The sequence below is a fragment of the Haliotis asinina genome, chromosome 10, assembly GCF_037392515.1.
Source record: "Haliotis asinina isolate JCU_RB_2024 chromosome 10, JCU_Hal_asi_v2, whole genome shotgun sequence".
NCBI classification, from domain to species: domain Eukaryota; kingdom Metazoa; phylum Mollusca; class Gastropoda; order Lepetellida; family Haliotidae; genus Haliotis; species Haliotis asinina.
The window spans coordinates 21,431,223-21,446,129 of NC_090289.1; the positions used below are offsets into that span (position 1 = coordinate 21,431,223).

At 39.6% G+C, this 14,907-nt stretch overlaps 1 protein-coding gene across 1 annotated transcript in view; it reads left to right on the plus strand.

The window, feature by feature from the left end:
* Window positions 1-14,907, plus strand: part of LOC137298857 (dnaJ homolog subfamily C member 13-like) — a 318,010-nt gene that overhangs the window by 142,901 nt on the left and 160,202 nt on the right. Inside the window, exons 22-25 of the mRNA XM_067831190.1 lie at window positions 341-448; window positions 8,844-8,969; window positions 9,092-9,236; window positions 13,131-13,203. Coding sequence (XP_067687291.1) covers window positions 341-448; window positions 8,844-8,969; window positions 9,092-9,236; window positions 13,131-13,203 — 452 coding nt within the window. The remainder of the gene's footprint in view (window positions 1-340; window positions 449-8,843; window positions 8,970-9,091; window positions 9,237-13,130; window positions 13,204-14,907) is intronic.

A 14,907-nucleotide genomic window follows, 5' to 3' on the forward strand; every position in this document is an offset into this window, starting at 1 on the left:
TCAGATGCTCATTTCCCCTTGTCTCCCAAGCAACACACCCTCCTTCGCCTCTTCCCCTACCCACCCACCCTCACACACACACTCACACTCACGCACGCACGCACGCACGCACACATGCACACACACACACACACACACACTCACACACACACACACCCCACACACACACATTTTTTATCAGTATCATGAAGTAGGGGACGGGGCACCAGTCATGGACTTCAGACATGGTACCCATGTGGGGAAGTGAACCAGGATGTTTGATGAGAAGAGTAAGCTCTCTAATCACTAAGCTATCCCAATGCCCTCAGGAAAAGACTTGATATTGAATTTTCCGTTGAAGGACCATCAAAACAAGAATAAAAGGAACCCACAGCTTCAATTCTTAGAGAAAAGAATTGATGGATTTCTTCAGCACTGGAGATCTCGGATTGGACTTGAAACAAAACAGGTAAAATCACTAATATCATAAAAACTATGTCATTGTGCAATTGTATTACCTTACATCATCCACATGTTAAAAGCCAAACCTTTCTTGTTTTTTGTTCACCCTAACCCAGTTTTCCTTTCTTAAGATTCTCAATATTATTAGCCTGGAATTTGAACAGGCAAACCTACATGAGATATTTACACCTGTTTATATTGATATTAATGCTTCCATGTGAATACCTTTGAGTTATCACTGCATAACCTCACTTCTTTCCAGTGTGGTCAGTTGTTAAAATCTAAAAGAAAATTACTGAGGTCCTTAATCATTGGTAGTTTTTATAGTGTATCAAATTAGTATCTTTCTTTCTACGGTTATTGGTTTAATGCTATACTCATATTCCAGCTATGTGGCGACAATCTGTAAATAATTTCGTCTGAAGCAGACAGTCCAGTGATCAACAGTATGAGCACCGGTCCATGCTGTTGGGATATTGTGACATGTGTCAACCAAGTCACTGAGCCTGACTACCTGATACTGTCATTTCTGCAGAATTTTTAGTCTGAGACATTTGTCCCCTGCAAAAACAAGGTTGCATGGGATATACATTGTCCAAAACATATCTCCTAAACTATTCGTGATAGTTTAATCAAACTTTGTACAGATGTCTAGCATGATCCCTAGATGTGCCTTTTTGGGCTATCTAGACCTAGATATGAATTTTATTTATTTATTTTTTATAGCATCCATGGAAAAATGACTTAGGCTTTGACTATGAGGACGTCATCTTGTCTGGAGCAGATCTGCAAAATTATACATGCTAGTTTCATAAAACTTGATACACATATCAAGCATGATCCCTAGAAGTGCCTTTTTAGGATAAAACCAAGATGTGAATTATAGTTTTTGCGTTTTCCATGTAAACATGACATAAGCTATAGCTTTGAGGATGTTATCTTATCCAGAGCAGATCTCCCTAACTTTAGCTATGTCAAACTTGGTTCACACATTTGCCATGTTTCCCTTGATCCCTAGATGTGTCTTTTGGGGTTTCCATAAGTGTGTGAATTTGATTTTTTGTGGTTTCCATGACAAGTTTGACTTAGACTGAAATTGGTGGTTGTGCTCTTTGCCGGAGCAGAACCCTAAGAAGTTCACCATTTCTCTACCAAACTTGGCACATAGATAGGTCTGGTGGTATAGTAGTGCCTTCTGGTAGGTTTGGATTTCTGAATAAAATATGATTTGCATTACCATGGCAACAAAACAAATTTGACCTCAAGTGAATTTGGTGGTAGTGTTCAGTTCCGGAGCAGAACTGTAAAACATTACAATTCTCTCTTTCTGCTCTGCCATATGGACACCAAAACATTGACATACTGTAATCATAATTAGTAGACATACCCATTAAGAGTATTTTGCCATTGCAGGGAGTATTGATGACTTTGTCTTCTTCTTATTCCCCTTATGTATACTGATAGATGTACTCCCCATTTGTGTGAAATGGGTCTATTCTCCTTATTTTTCCTCATCCTGACTCACACTGATTGCTTAGTCTCGATGAAATCGTGTCTGCTATGTAGATTGCGACTGTCGGCGGTTAATCCTCATTTAATTTGCCCGACGTGCAAACCCATATGTTCTAATAATCATTGTAAATTTTGCATAGAATTGTCTGATTCAGAATTTACTCTCTATACACGGTCTGTTTACAGACATGCTAGGGACAAGCAATGGCGGCTTGCATTTGTCATGTCTAAAACAAGTGATTTTCCTTTGGGTAATTTGTTAACTACATCTACTGAGATTCATTCCAGTGAAACTTCTGGCGTTTCTCCGGGACTATGTCTGGGGTCCGTCGTGTCATCCCCTGTATCTCAGAAGAGATCTTCCTCAGAAGCAGGGCCATCTCAACCAAAGAAGTCTAGATCATTGGAGACGAAATCATCTTCTTTGAAATCATCGCAGAAATTGTTTGGAGAAGAAAACGACTTATCTTCAATGAACCATTGTTGATTCTACAGGAAGATATCAGCCAACACAGTCATCGGATGACATCATCTAGATCTACCCCAACGGTATCTTCTCTACCTCTCAACCCGGAGGAAAATCATCAGACAATGCAGACTTCATCAACAGTAGACAACTTTACAGCTCAACCATCGCTACAAGCAATGTTTAGAAGAGGAGAGAAGACTGCACTCGTCATCATCGTTTGACTACAGCTCAGCATGAGCACTCACCCAGAGTGGCACTCATACTGGAGGATCGTCATCAGTGTCCCCCTCTTCACGTTGCAGTTGAGAGATCCAACCATGCCAAGTGAGTGCACCCGCATGGTTGCTACAAGCAATGTTTAGAAGAGGAGAGAAGACTGCACTCGTCATCATCGTTTGACTACAGCTCAGCATGAGCACTCACCCAGAGTGGCACTCATACTGGAGGATCGTCATCAGTGTCCCCCTCTTCACGTTGCAGTTGAGAGATCCAACCATGCCAAGTGAGTGCACCCGCATGGGTTAGTGCACTCACAGGTCTACTCATCAAAGAAGAGGATCTTCATCAGTCTCCCTAGCTCCAGTGCGGACAGAGAGATCCACCTACGTCAAATGCACTCGCAGGAGTGAGGATTCATGCTCGCGTGAATGCACTTGCACCAGTGAGAAGTCACACTTGCGTGAGTGCACTCACACCAGTGAGGTTCACTCATCAACACAGAAGGTCTTTGTCACTCTCCCCAGTTCATCGAAGGCGCTGTCAACAATCATCACCCCGTGGACTCTTATAGGAGGGATCATCAACACGGAATGAATGTTTCACTTAAGGAGGCATGAAGATAGACATTATCAAGAGGAAGCACTATTTTCGCACTCTGAAGTTACATCATGGATCACGAATGGACTTGACTTATGGACTTCACCATCCAGGGACTCTAATGAAGCTAATACTTACATGATGAAGGATGACGACATTGATGCACTTACGTTCACGCCGTTACCTCCGATATCTACGATTTCTGAGATGTTATCTACGGTGTTTAAGTTGGCAACCAAGTTTCAGCAACATCATGTACCATCATTCAATGTTTGTCGCTTCCCTCTTCATCTTATGGAGCCCTTCATCAGAGCACCGGACATCGATATAGTTTATAAATCATCAGTCCCACCTTCAACAAATCTTACAAGGTAGACGACAAGAGACTTGCTCAGCTCAACACAACTACGACGCGCATTTTTTTTTTTTTTTGATTAGAGCCGTCAACGAGACTCTCATCACAAAGTTCAGCAAACCTGCTAACGAGGAAAAGAGAATAATCAGCATTCGTCTCTCAGATGAGGGATCAGCAGTTCATGTCTGAACACCTCGCCTCAATTAGTGCAGGACTGAATCTATTTCGTCGACAAGATTAATGATGCAGCAAGGATGGTCACCCAAGACTCCAGAGAAGTCATGATGATCAAGTCCATCGACACCTTGACAATTGTGCTCCAAGTTCTCCAGAGTCCAGAGAGAGAATGTAAACAATGAAAATTACGGTCTGAACAACTGGTGTTCAGCCGTTCCCTTACCACAGTCTCAAGTTTGTGGACGTCTCAATTGGGGAATTCTCAACGACGAATGTGTCACAAAGATTCTTTGAGACGACAACAAGATACCCTGCAAACTACACCTTCGATCACAAGAGCTGACAGTATTATTTTCGGGGAATGAATTCCGACACATCTACCTTGAAGACAGTCTGTCTACATCAGCTTCAAGCAGCGGAAGTTTTTTTTCACGCACTTTACTCATCTAGACACATGTTCGCCAAACAGGAGGTATACGCACAAGCCTGAGTGCTAGAAAGGGTATCACCGTTTGAACAAAATTTTACAATGATCATTTGATTGCTACTCCGGTGACGTCACGTCTACAACCTGATTGGTCCAAGTGAGACAACGCCCTGCTGGCGACATCATATCTTCAATCTGATTGGTCCCCGAGAGACAACGCCCTGCCACTGACGTCATGTCTTCAATCTGATTGGTCCCCGAGAGACAACGCCCTGTGCATAATGTGATGTTATTGTCCCAGTGTCAGGAAGTCATCAACGTTAAACTTTCACACTTGCAATGATGGAAAGATGTCGATTACACACTAGATTAGGAGTCTATAGGGTCATTTGATTCTTCAGATGGCATAGACGTCTTCTAACAGCAGATCCAGTGTTGCCTATCAGGAGATCTGCAGCAATGAATGAGAATTTCTGATCGGACAGGCAGCCAGCTATAAATAGACTCCCTTCGCATGTCAACTCGCTCATAATGAGCAGGGTTGAGGATCTGAAAACGAAGAATAAAGTATCTTCACAGCATACAAGCTCATCAGGAGAGAAGTCAACTCAGTATACAGGTGGACTTCACTATCAGGCTACTAACTCAGCTTGCATGACTTGCGAATCTAAATTCCTTGGGATTGGATTTATCACTGCGTTGAAATATATCGCTGTCCAAGAGTTTTGGTGGGTCAAAGGTCAAGCCGATGTCAGAACAAATTCTACTCTCTCCATTACCACTATGACAGTGACGATGTCTACTCAGTCTGCTCACGTCAGCTCAGGACATGACCAGACGAAGACGCGTACAGCTATGTCTATGGCAGCGATTCCTGAGTCACAGTTTCAAGTCTAGACCAATTTACGACCGTGGACATCTGAGATAACACCTGCTTTGGTGGACTCCCCAGTCGAGGGCCCACACAGAAACTTATAAGTTGCAGTCGGCATTCAACTCTTTGTAGACACGTCTCTCGAAGGATAAGGTGCCCATCTAAACAACAAGGTTTGCAACAGGAATGTGAAAGAAGGAAGATTGTTCCCATCAACCAGTTGGAGATGAAAGTGATGATGCATGTTATCCATCACTGGTTGACAACACTGAAAGACAAGCTACTTGTCCACACAGACAACTCAACAGTAGCTTTCTACATAAACAAGCAAGGGTCAATGAGATCGCCATCTCTACTACAGCTGGCGTTTCAACTCTTCGACATGGTCAGCAGTCTGATTCTCCAAATAAAAGCATGTCATGTACCAAGAGTCTGCAACATCATGGCAGATGCCTTATCTCGTCCTCTTTGTCCATCACCAACAGAGTGGATGCTGTGTCAAGAGGCGTTTCAACTAATCAGCCAGACATTAGGATCACCACAAATAGACTTTTTTTGCAACGAGGTTCAACAGACAGGCAACAACCTTTGTATCACTGGTACCAGATCTGTTAGTTTGGGTAACAGACGCTGTCAACATCCCATGGGAAGGACTAAACGCATTCGCGTTTCCCCCATCCAGTGCTGCTACCAAAAGTCATTGAGAAAATAAAACAGATCTGGCTACAACTGACTTTAGTCGCTCCTTACTGGCCAATGAGACATTGGTTTCCAGCACTCATAGAGGAGTTAGGACAACCAACACTACAACTACCAGATTGGGAAAATTTTCTCGTCCATCCCCACACGAAACAGGCACACAGCAACCCATCTGCATTCCAATTTAACATGTATCAACGTATCAAAATCTGTTTAAAATACAGAGGATACTCACTGAGTGCAGCAAAAGCAGTTACCTTAGCCTTACGAAAATTTCACTTGCACCCTTTCTGATGACAAGTAGAAGCGGTTTCAGACATACACTAAGAAGAAAGGCTTCACACAGATGAAGACAACATATCCGCAGATAGCAGAATATTTATGTCGCCTGCAATATTCCAGAGGTCTGATGGGCTCTACATTACCTACATACTTGGCAGTTCTCAGCTCAGTCATCACCATGGAAACGGGGCCCAAGCTGACTAAAATACCCGAGCTACTTGCTTTGTTACACTCCTTCAAGTTGGAAGATCAACAACGTAGATTTAGAGCTCCAGCATGGGATCTAAACATCGTACGCCAACATCTCGCAAGTGATTCGTACGAGCTGCTTGATCGGACCTCGCTTGAACTGCTAACTCAGAAGACGCTATTTTTACTTGCCTTGGGTACAGCTGCACGAATGTCAGAAATTCATGCTCTAGACTTCAACTGCATGGGGTTTGATGCAAGTCATCATCAGACAGCTCATCTGGGTCTGTGAAGGGATTTTCTTGCGAGAAATCAACTGCCAGGTCAACTCCACATACCAGCACTATCTTCAATCCCTGGACCCCCATGATACTCAAGATTTATCATTATGTCCAGTCAGATCATTGAAGATTTACATCGCACGTACTAAGTCTAGAAGGCAATGTTTCAAGTGCCTTTTTATCCCTATATCTACTGAGACGATTATGGAAGTACCCTGCAACACTATCTCAGTGTGGATCAGAGCTGTTACATTGAGATCCAATAAAGCAGCAGGATTGGAACCTCCATGAGCCTCCAACCCACATGAAGTCAGAGCCTTGGCCTCCACACTAGCGCTACATGGAAATTGCTTGCTATCAACTGTAATGGAGGGCTGCGTTTGGAAGTCAAACACAGTGTTTGCCAACCACTACCTGCGAGACATAGCCACGGAGGACGTCTGTGGCATTCATCACTTTGGGCTCCTTATTGTTGCTCAGCAACTAACAGTTCTACGAAGGCGCTGAGTTCACTCACCTGTTATATCACGTGACTTGTGGAAACCAGATGCCCTGGGGAGTATAATGGTGGAAAGTCCATGCACACGTCGTAAACAGACTAACATGTGTGATTATGACCCTGTAAAAATAATCGCATTGTAGCGCTTTGAGCTCTTGAAAGAAAAATAAACCTGTCAAAGTGCTTGTTAGTCCTACCTGTACATATCAGGCATCCTTACGATTATGTATGTTCACGATACACAAACTTTTTCATGATAGCGAGAGTTGATAAAGCCGAAATCTAGCATATCGATTGGTCAACAATCTAACCTATAGTCAATCTGTATCCAAGCTGTCTAGTGACCGAACATGCTCTTCAGACATTTAGCCCAAGCCCCATCACCTGTCATTTCCTATGTGACAGGTATCTCATGATACGATTGGTCATAGATAACAAATCAGGGACTATATTGAACAGTTCAGATCCAAAACATCCGATTCGGGAACTTTGATGACGCCCATCCCATGACCCTTTGTCTCATGTATGTGCAAGGAATAGCATTATACAATATGTATATATGTATGTTCGTATATTTAACATATATTTTCTGCGTTAAATCTAGATGAACCAAAGTGACAAACTGTGAATCTCTTCCTTGTACGTCACACACTAGCTTATTAGTACTTGCCTTAAAATATTCAGTATACACAAGCAACATATCAGCAAAAACGCTTCTTTCATAGAAGATTATAAGGCATGTATGTTAATTCTTCTTTACTGCCATGGACATAGATGTTTTGAACAATTTAACCTCACACAATGATATGAGAGGGACAATTTGTTTAAGTACGTCTTACAAAAAATACAAACGTATTAAGAAAATACACATGCACACGCCACCAAACGTCTACAAGAGACAGTGCAAAAAAATTATGTAAAATGTTATATATATGACATGTATTCACTCCTGCTTTCTTTCGACATATACCTTTACAACGCAATTAAACAATTAAATAATCAGGACTTGATCGTATGACGAGACAGTTTCCAGTAATCTCCGAAACCTGTCAGGGATATCAGGCGTGAATAGCCCTAATTAGCCTTGCCACAGCCAGCCAGGCAATCAGCACTGGGTTGCAGGTGTTGAGCAGTGAGTTAAGTGTATTCGCCTTATGTGTGAATGAGTGTATGCCCTTTCAGTGAAAAAAAAATCTATTCCCCTTATGCATGAAATTAGTGTATTAGCCTTGTGTGTGAATTGGGTGATTTCAACTAACGGGATCAGGTGGTCAGGCTCCCTGATTTTTTATTGGTTCCCATATGTGCAGATCATGCTGTTGATCACTGGATTGTCTGGTCCAGACTCAATTATTTACATACCACCGCCATATAGCTGGAATACCATCTCCACATCTTCATTGTAGACTTTCTCAGGGTAGTTCCTAGACTTATCATTTATGAATTTGAATGAATTTCAGTTCATTTTCATTTTTTTACAAATTTGTATGTCTGTTGGACAAAACCACCTGTGAATAAGATGGCTAGCAGCATCTTGTACATATTCATAGACAAAAATCAAAACTTGCCCATAAGCCAGTAACTGTTTGTTCATGTAAAATCCAGCTTGAGGCCATGTAGAATTTGGAACATTTTCTGGATATAGCTGTATGTTTGTCACAGTTTGCGCTGACTGACCTTAATGTATTTCCTTTCCTAAATATCTTCCATCAAGTTTTCATTACATTATTTTAAACATGACATTATGATGCATATTCTTTGTACTTGCAATAGTGTATTTTCACTGGATATTGATATTTGAGTGTAATCTTTCCTTGACCAGCAAAATGATCGTCCCATAGTTTTACGCAACCGTCGTCAGCGCATCAAAAGTGAGGCCAACTGGACTTTGTTTTACTACCATTTCAACAGAGACCATGCAAAACCAAATCTCCTGTGGAATTACAAGGTGAGAAATCTTGACTGTTAATAGTATTTGTATAAATTTTATCATTGATATAAACATGTAGTTGAGATTATGCCATTTGATTGACATGGGTCATGAGATATTATTCTTAATTTCCTTAACAGACGAGGGAAGAATTGAGAGAGTCCTTGGAGAATGAAATGAGAGCCTTCAATGTAGACAAGGAGCTTGGAGCCAACTGTATAGTGGGTTGGAACCATGCAGAGTTTGAGGTGCCTTACCATTGTCTATCTGAGGAAATCAAAATAGGTTGGTAATTCTATTCCACTCTAACCTAATCAGATCTGGGCACTCTTTGAGCATGCATTGTGAATGGAGCAGTGTGCATGATAAATAGACTGTTATCATTATTATGTTACACTTGACTTTAGATGGAGTGTGCTTTGAAATTGGTGCATACTTTCATCAACATAAACAGAGGAAAATAATTTTTTGCCATATTTTTTTATCTGATTGTCAATCAAAATATGAAAAGATGAAATGTTTATGTATTTCACTTAAGACATAAGCATCATGTGTTGACCAATTTCCAAGTGTTTTTGAGAATTCTAAGCATGGGAATTCATTTGGAACTGATGGTGTCTGCCAGAGGTTTCAAATGAAATATTCCCATGTGTCAGTCTTGTGAATAGTCTTGCAATTTCTGAGTCAAATACTATTCAAGCATTTGGATTACAGAACAAGGTTACTTTGGGTGTACAATTGTTGTTTCATGAAATCCAAGTTCGATGATTTTTTATCATGAATTTAGCTATCTTGAGTTAACTCCCCTTATGACCATTCAGAAAAAATCATTGCAAAACATTTTGTGTCTCATTCTGTTGAAGATTGAATGTTGGTGTCTTGAGAGGATGTATGGAACTGTAAGACCCTTGTAAGTTCCATGTTCCTGAGCCTCAGGTAATATACAGAATTACAAAGGTCTTACAGTCCTTTAGATGCTGTTTCAAAACACTGTGTAGCTAATGTTGAACAAATTCTCTCATTGTTATTGGCTAGAGAACTCAAATATTAGAGCTACAGTCCTCAAAGCTAATTAAACATATAATTCTCAAATAAAACACTGATAATGATGTGCACAATAGACAACGCTGTGAGTTTTTTCAGTATTTATGTCCTAAAAAATAAAATAGTTAACAAACTATCATTAACATATTGACACTTTTCACTATGTGTTACAAGGGAAGATTGCAAAGAGATAAACAAATCATGAGCATGTGCACAAGTGACAAAGTTATTCATTCATTTACATGTGAAGGGGCAGTATCAAAACCACTGAAAGTAGAAAAGCTTTATTCATTTTTTAAAAAAACTTGTTCAGAATGCTACAAGGGGTTTAGTTATATGACCAAATAAATTCCTTTCTCTGCATGTTTTGAAAATATACATTGAGACTGAACATTCCCTTGTAACATCCAAACATCAATTATGGCCTTTGCTTCACAAATGTGGTTTGTTTTTATAGATTAACAGGGAATAAAGACTTGTTCTCTGAAAGACTGGACATTATTCACGAAACAGCTACTTGCGGGCAATTGGGCAAAAACATATTGACAGTTTTGAACCCATTTTTTCAGGATGAAGTGTATGTGAATGCCAATGACAGTGTAGGTGCCCAATGGGTTGCCATTGCGTCACCAGACACATGCACATGAAAACTCCCACTTGGCATTGTGAGCGTTTGATTGTGTTACACACAGAATGTAATAGTCATGGGGGCCAGGTTCTGCCTGGGTGTTCTATTGTGTTAAAAACAAAGACAAAAGACATTTGTGATTATCACAGCAAGATGAACAGTGAGGTAAGTTTAGAATGGCTACAAAAACAGTTTGTTCCTTTCTTGCCTCCCAAAAGCTCATGAACGATGCTTCATTCCACAGTATACAGAACCTGACACAAAAGCCCCAGACTCAAACAGCAGGAAGGGGATATTACGGCTTGGCTTTAGAAAAATGGTTGGCCAATTTCTTTGAAGGCAACAAATCCAGTTCATTTCAGAATTATTGATGGAAATAGAAACAACCCTGTGTATCAGAGTGACCAGTACTTAACGGGTCATGAAGTGCTTTGCCTTCCCCCCTACCACTCATATATCTGGGGTATCATCAAGTCTGAAGTGGGAAGAAATAACAGCACCTTCTAACCCAGAGATGTGTTAAAAAAGTGGAAAAGGATATTGAAACTAAATAGTGGTAAGAGAGTGGTTTGCACCATGTTATCAGTGTACCAGTCATCATCAGAATAGACTCTGACGGCAGGAGTTCAGAAACAGTGGATTCAGACAATCCTTCTGATGATGACTTTTGAACATCCCCTGCCAAATGATTGCAGACGTCTCCACCCTTTCTCTAAGGTGGTTGTTCCTCTTTTTGCACTCCTCCCTCGTAACAAATAGTGGAAAGTGTCAATATTTTAATGATACTTAGTTAAACAACAGCATTGCCCATAGAAACTTACTGAACAGGTTCTGACAATGTTAGTTTGTGGCTTCATTTCTTACAGGTGATGTGTCTTTATATACTCCTTTAGACAGCGTCCAGTTATATTGACACTTTTCCAACATGGAGGATTTGTTGACATTCATTATTTTTATGGGAAATTCTGTGAAAAATACTTGATGCCTACCTCTAATATTTTGTCAAATGGGCTTTCACTTTAAGTGCCTGTCAGATCTTCCCTGGAACATTCATCAAAATGTTCATCACCAATATCATGAATGCAATTTTCTAGGGATCTCCAACGTTTCTGCCCAATATTCCCAATAATATTTACATCAGGTGATTGTGCCAGCCCATCTGGCAACATTATGTCATTTTTATCTACAGGCATGTAATGCGGGGAAATGTAGTCAATGCTTCATCTGTCCATCTGTCTGTCTGTCCATCTATCAGTAATCATTTTGTTTTCAGAGGATAATTAAAAACATGTTTAATATTTTTTGGCCAAAATTAACAAATGTAATAAACTGAACCTATGTTGTGCCTTTTGCTATATACAGATTTTTGGCATTTTTATTTTTTTTTTGTATTCCATGGAAACGTTTTGGTCTTACTCTAATGAGAGGGGTGGATTTTGTTTCCAGAACATAACTCAAAAACCGGTCAGTACTTTTCTGCAGATTTTTGTGGTTTATTATTTTCTTGGTTTCCATGGAAACATTTTGGACTTACTCTCAAAAGTGAGGGGTGTGTTCTTATATATATCTTCCAGCAAAACCTGGCAGACATGTGAGGCAGACTTCAAAGTGGTGCCTTTTGCTTTATGCAGATTTTTGTCCAGTTGATTTTTCCCATTTTCCATGGAAATGATTCGGACTTGGTCTCAAAATGGAGCGATGGGCTTCGTTTCCGGAGCACGACTCAAAAACTTCTCAACCAAACTTGTTAGATATGTGTAGCAGACCTCAAAGTGGTACCTTTAGCCATTTATAGTTTTTGTAATTTATCATTTTCCCAGTTTCCATGGAAACTATTTGGAGTTTGTCTCAAAATGGAGGGATGAGCTTTGTTTCCTGAACACATCTTGAAAACTTTCGGCAAAACTTGGCAGAGACCATAGAGTGGTGCCTTTTGCTAGTTGCAGATTTTTCCTTTTCCTTGGAAAAGATTTGGACTTTGTCTCAAAAATGAGGGATGGGCTTCATTGACATCAAGTAACTCTCAGATGGGATATGTCGTCTTCTGATGACTCTTGTCTTGTTATTTATAATATGAGACTGGTTGAAGGAGCTATTGTCATCTTGCAAAATAAAGTCATTTCCTTCAAAATGCCTAGCTAAAATAGGCCACAAGTTGGCAGCATTAAGGTTGCCATCCACAGCCACAAGTGTTCCAACACTGTTAAAAAATGTGACCCCATTCATCCAGTTGATGGACACATAGACTCTGGCCTATGCTTTTTGTCCACTTTTCTCCTCAAATTAATTAATTTGTTTTAACCAATTGCCATCGGCAAAAATAATAGTATGCCATTCACTGATTTTCTCTTTGGACATCTCTGACAATTGTTTTGACCAAACCTGTCATTTGAAACTACCTCAAAATATTGTATCTTGTGTGTCTGACTATAGCTTTCATGAGTTTGTAGTTGACAAGTGTTCATAGTCATGACAATAACATCTGTTGTAATCTTTCCATTTTCAAGGCGACTACTATCTTCGCCTTCTCCTTGAGGAAGAGGAAGACGAAAGCGAAGAAACAAATGCAATCAAGAAGTCGTATGTATACTTTAGACAACATTTGATAATACTGATGTTTGCACCAATGATACTTATGTTATAAGAAAACCTGGAAAAGATGTTTTCATTACTTTTCACTGTCAACAGTTTCTTTTCCAACATTGCTCACTACACATACTTTCTAGTGTTATCACCCATTTCCACTGTGAACAAAGAAAATGAGGTTTGCTAACCAGGCCCTTATATCAGCATATTTTTGTGGACAATGTTTTCCTGAACGTTGGCACACGTCGGGCCCTCTCTACCTTGTTTTGAAAGTCATGAAGATTTTACACCAATATACTTGTAAATTTATATCATGGTAGTTCCAGAAGGGTTTAGTCTCTAATCGCCTACATCTCTGTTCGCCTATGTCTCCAATTAGGATGAAAAAATGCACCCCTACTCTTACAATTAAACCGTCTGCATAGGGCTATTGTGATCTTGAATGACTGTTGTTGTAAATATATTTAGTGGAGTAGGAAGATAAGTTTATCCAATATGAATTCCATAAAATTTTTTAAATGTAGAGCATTGGTAAATGAACGTTCTTCTTTTAGTGGTGATCAGTTTCGTTTAACTTCTTTTCTGCTCATAGAGTAAATATTCTTCTTTACTTTTAGGCAGATGTTAGAGGGTTGTTATTTCCCCCCTTTAAAACCGAATAATATGGTTTTGAATGTTAATTCAATTTGTCCTTCGCCCGGTATCCATGAATACAATTCGGTCCAAACTCCCTTCACAAACCTACACTCAAACAGTAGATGCCATACAAACTGTCATGCCTGTTTAGAAAATGTGCATCATTGTGATTCTCTAATTCCAATCTTGTGTACATAAGTATTAGTTGTGAAAATATCCTGAGTAATCTTGTATTGGAAGTATTTCAAATTTACACTCTGTGTACATCTATTGGGCATTAAATGTATATATCCCAATCATTCTGGTGAAATCATCTTCCTAATATTTCTTTCCATTAAGATATTAAATATCTTTTAATATCAATAAATAAGGTCATTTTTTACCTCAGTAAATCTCTTTTTCTTGTTTCAAATAGAGGAGTCCAGTTTCAAATTATAGGGGGGACGCTCGTCTATCATTGCGTACTCTGTGCTCAACATGCCATGAAATGTTGTTTTGAGAATGTAGGTGAATAGAGAACAACCCTCCAGAGGAATAACATGGGGTTCTGTGTCTTTTGTTTGTGTACTATATAGTGGGATTTATTCTATTGTTGGTGCATTGTTGTACTTGAGTCTTATCTACTCAAGTACCTATCAGTTGAAACCCAAGCAGCATGTGTCATCCTTGTTGTGAAATGTGTTATGATGTTATGTATTATGGACACTAATTACTGAGCTTAGTAAAGAATATAGGAAAAAATGAATAAAATGTTTTAGCACAAAACAGACCAATAAATATTAACCGCTTTTCATATGTTGCAACCAACATCGACATCAGAAAATACCTTGTCTATTAGGTCTGCAAACAGAAATATGGGTGACCACAGTAATTTCAAATTATGATGTAACTAATTGTTTCATAATGTGAGAAACCAAACAGCAACTGAAGAGCAAATAATACTGCAATGAAACGGAAACATGATGATTACTATAATCAGTCCTTAGTCAATTAAGGCCTTTTATCACGTACAAAATGTTTAAATGTTTATGCATTTAAATAATGGAAAGACAGAGAAAATTA